General features: G+C 44.4%; 1 protein-coding gene across 1 annotated transcript; it reads right to left on the reverse strand.

Annotated features, from left to right (window-relative positions):
- Positions 1-2,086: 2,086 nt before the first annotated feature.
- LOC107122713 (potassium voltage-gated channel subfamily B member 1-like) lies at positions 2,087-2,722 on the reverse strand. Its single transcript, XM_015425847.1, has one exon. The coding sequence runs from the start codon at positions 2,720-2,722 to the stop codon at positions 2,087-2,089; it is 636 nt and encodes a 211-aa protein (XP_015281333.1).
- Positions 2,723-4,756: the final 2,034 nt, after the last annotated feature.

A 4,756-nucleotide genomic window follows, 5' to 3' on the forward strand; every position in this document is an offset into this window, starting at 1 on the left:
AGAAGGAAGGGATGAGTGGAGGTCCTGGGGGTGGACACGGAACCGGCCCTGTTGCTAGTCATCACAGTAGACAGTATTGAGCTAGCTGGACCAATGGTCTGACTCAGGATAGGGAGCTTCATTTGGTCATGTGAGCTCTAACCATTTAAATGGTTTGGGACCAGGCTATCTGAAGGACTGCCCTCTCCCAGATGAACCTGCCCATTTGCTCTTAGACCATCCTTGGGAACCCTGCTCTGTGCGCTCTCACCTTCAGAGGTCAGGTGGGCAGCAACCAGAGAGAAAGCCTATTTTTTCCTGTACTGACATCTCATCTTGAGAATAACCTTCCCCAGGGATTCTTGCTCGAAATCTCCATTGTCATCATTTAGGCTCCAAGGATAAACCACTCTATTTCTCGGTGCGTGTAGAGACAGCAGCATCATGGCCTCTATTTCCCTGTGACCATTTTGATTTGTTTGTTCTTAAATTTATATTACTAATGAAGTGTCATGTTTACCATTGTTAGCCTTCCACAATTCTGGAAATGCAGAATGCAAGCATTCTTGTTTCAACATGAAGACCCCACCCCCCATCCAAGGAAGTAAGAACAAAATAAATTAGTTGAAAACATCCTTCTTCCATTACTTTATAAATAAATTCTGCTTACTTGAACCTCTTAGATGGTCAGGTTGGAGCACCAGGAAAACAGTGTCTTAAGTGGAAATCTGAACCTGCCCTGGGCCTTTGGTCCATGTTTCCTAGTGTGATCTATTCTAGCAATGATTCTTTTGGGTCTTTCCCAGTTGTGCTCTTTGACATCTTTTTAACTTGGAGTGGCCGGGGACTGAACCCACATTGTATGAGCACCACCACTGAGCCCTGGAGTCTCCACACTGACTTCCACTCAGAGCACCAGGATTTCTTTCTTTCTCCTCTCTTCACTCAAATCACGAGCCAACTATGCTCCATACAGAACTTCAGTTTCTCATTAATCGATCTGTTGGCTGAAGGACGAACCAAAGCTACCTTTCATCAGTTCCATCAGACATAGATATCAGCACAAGACTGACTTCTATATCCCACGCTCTATGGTTACCTATTATACAAATATTCCCCTTCTATACTCCTATGAAGGATTCAGAACATTGCAGTCAGATCTTCCCTAATGGATACATTGAGGGCATTAAAGTAGAAACTTTCAAGAATCTGTGCTTTCTGGGCAAATATGGTTACAGAAGACTGACTATGTGGACTATAGGTAAAGCAAAAGGGTTCCCCCTCCCCCCCCAGATAAGCCAAACAAACATTAATGCTAGAAATAAGAAGTGCTAAAAAAGTACCAGCACAAATCAAAATAACCATGGAAGCTAGTACCAGCCTTTAGAAAACAGAACATCTGGCACACATGTTCATGGGATCACCCCTGTCTGGACAGGAGAGAAGAGGAACACACAAGATCAATATGAATGAAGAAGGACTTTGGATAACTGAGATTTCCTTAATGGAGCAGTAATCTATAATTGATATAGTCTATTATTTATAGCCATTGTCAAGTAAAAGCATGACAGTTTCAAATGATTAAAGTGCTGAACTTATCTGCTACCACAGCAACAAAACTATTGGTAAAAACAACAGCATCTCAGTATATACCTCTAAGAAGATAATGAATCCTGTGTATTTTTCCAGGAAATCTGAGAACAGTACAGCCAAACAGTCCACGAATTAAAATAACATTACAAGCGATGTGAACATCTCACATTTAAAAGCCAGATTTCTAGTGTTCTGAAGATATCCAACCCAATTACTTTTCTGTCCAGTCCCAGTTTTCTGCAACCCCCTACCTTCCACTGTTGTGTCATTAAAAATGTATGCATGCAAAATACAGTAACACAGGCCTCACTTATCTTTCCCTTAAAAATACACCTATTCATTACTATGCAGGTACAGAAAAGACAGCAACTGGAGACTCCATAGCACTGAGCAGTAATTAGGTTCCTGTAATCCCTTCTGTTGCAGTTGAGACTCAGACACTACGGTGATGGGCCGCAGCTAGATCAATACAACAAAAAAGCTTGGAGAGCCATATCCTCCCATCTCCCAACCATCATTCTGCTTCCTGTACACAAGTCCTAGCCATGACCGATAAAAAAAGAACATGTCGTTTTGACATTACCTTGGCCGCTACAGAAGAATTAGGCTTCTCCAGAAGGTCCCAGAGTTTTTTCCTCTTCTCCGCGCAGCAGGTGTTATCAAACTCCTCGCCTTCCCTCTCCCGCATCGTTTCTGCCTCCCTCTTGAGCTCCTCGTTCATCTGCTCCTTTTTCTGGTGGTACCTCGCCTGACAGCAGGACTCCAGATAGATTTCATCGATCCCCCAGTAGTCCAGCTCTTGGCTGAAGGACAAGGCGCACATCTCCTCCATCATGTGCAATTTGCCCGTGCGGTAGAAGTTCAAGATTGAAGTAAATGCCCCAGGGTGCCTATCAAAGAAATACTCATTCTCTTCCAAGTTGTAGTCATCGCATATATCCATGAGGGATTCGTGGGTGTTGCAGTCTCTGAGCTTACCCAGCCTTGTCCGCGGTAACCTGTCTAAGGTTCTCCACAAGACCTCATGGGCCAAGCCACCCACGTTAAGCTTGACCCTTCTGGAGCAGGCCTTGCTCCGGACAATCTCCATGGGATCTGGAGGCAAAGAGGTAGTAGATCGAGATCCATTCTTATTCATCCCCACAGGCATTGCTTGTCTCTATAAGGCTGTAACGGGCTGATGAAACACTTCCAGGGTTATCAGGCTTCCGAACAGGATCTCTTCACCTGTTCTCCTTCTCCTTCATGCCTGCAAGAGAGAGAGAATCCACGGAACCCATGGTGACCTCCACAAATCAAAACAAGGCTCTTCCTTCCTTCCCTCATGGGCTGCTGGTTTGGGAATTAATCAGATAGACAGACAAATGGCTCGGTTCAGTCTGCTCGCAGAAGCAGCAGCAGCAGCGGCAGACGGGCTGCAAGAGCACAGGTCGCTGTTCAGTTTTTGTGGTGCTGAAACGGAACAGACAGCCTCAGACCAGTGGGCTGAAAGAAGTGGGAGGGAGAGGCGACAGCTAACAGGAGTTCTGTGCCAGGCTCAGATGTGGGAAGAGCCCATTCTAACAGGAGGGAACCCTGAGAGCTGTCCATGCCTTGGGGTGCTGAAATGGATTCCCTAAAGCACGTGGTCTCCAGCCCCTGGGCAAATAGTTGGGTGTCATGTGTCTTCAGTAGCAGCTGGAAGAACTTAGCAAACCTACAGTTGGAGCATATGGCAACTCACGGGGGGCAGGCCCCCTCCAACTGATTTGTCTGTCCACAAATTAATGAGCATTTCAGATTCTCCCCACTTCTCCCCTCTCCTATGAAGTAAAACTCATTTGGATGATTATCGGACAAAGGGAGTTTTGACTCTCGACAGCTTCTACCCTGGAAATCTTGTTGGTCTTTATGGTGCTACCGGACTTGAAACTTGCTCTTATTTAGATTGGGGGGGGGGATGTGTTCTATTTCTGAATGGATACTTAGCAACTGCTCTCTATAAAGTATATTGAACAATCATAAAAAGATTAATATTTCTGCCATTAAAAAGGAGTCTAAAATGCTTTCACAGTTTAAGATATTTTTAATGGCACTGAATATAACTACAACACCCCTCATGCAAAACCACAGACAGATATCTTAACTGGGGGGGGGGGCTTGAGTCTCACCTTGATGATAACTGAATTGGACTAGACTGTGTGACTGAACAGCAACAACAACTACTACACAACACAAATCGAATGCTTTGCATTGCTCTTTGGATTTTGGAAAGGATTCGGTGGGCAGTTAATCTGTGCAACTTTGCATTACTTTTCTATAAACAGTGTGCTCCTCAGAAACATTAATGGAGAAATCAGGTACACACCCACCAGAATGCACACTTGGCAAATCAAACCAGGGGCCTTGCATTCACACACTTTCTCTTATGGCATATTGCATTCAATATTGTTGCCCAAAACGCAACACACTATAATTAAAGAAAACACCACATGTCAAGGTTGTTACATTGGTTTTTCAATACATGGGCACACAAATTACGCATGCATTAAGGCTAGGAACCAAACCTTGGAACTAAATTCAATTAGAATCAACTGGTCTTATTTCCCAAAGAAGTCATTTTAGGACTGGCGTATCTGTGTGGCATTTTTACACTTTGGTCCTTAAAAATATCAATTTATTTGTTGTTTCATGTGCCCTTTTCTCAGGCTTCCCCTCCCCCAACCCTTTCTGTCCTCCTAAAAAGGTAGCTGTGAACTTTAAAAGAGCAAACACATGGCCATCTTCATTGTCTCTTCAGAACATCTGCATGCTTCCGCTGGTGTCATCATCCATGCTCCTCATGTGCTACCTGTTTATAAATTTAACTCAAAAGACGTCAGGAGCGCAAGCTGACACTAATCAGAACGCCTAATTACACATCCTGCTTTGGAGGGCAGAGCCTTCCCTTCCACATGGGTCTAATATGGAGCAAGGCCAGACTGATATTCACGGGGGTGGGGACGTTGTATGCCTGGACTGAGAGTTCTTTCCAAGGAATACCCCTTGGTGAAAGAACACACCAACCTCTTGCCCCTTCTCTGCCCAAAAACATTTAAACGAAGGGACAGGGAATGTTCAAATGGGGACCATTGAACAAGGTGGTCTACGAATGAGTCAACAGGCCTACAATGGCACTGCAACAGAAGAAAATACACCAGTTTTA

The sequence above is a fragment of the Gekko japonicus genome, unplaced genomic scaffold (genome assembly GCF_001447785.1).
Source record: "Gekko japonicus isolate JY-2015 unplaced genomic scaffold, Gekko_japonicus_V1.1 scaffold2419, whole genome shotgun sequence".
Taxonomy (NCBI): domain Eukaryota; kingdom Metazoa; phylum Chordata; class Lepidosauria; order Squamata; family Gekkonidae; genus Gekko; species Gekko japonicus.

Excerpts from the sequence above, each read along its gene's own strand:
- LOC107122713 (XM_015425847.1), bottom strand. The coding sequence starts at position 2,722 with ATGCCTGTGGGGATGAATAAGAATGGATCTCGATCTACTACCTCTTTG.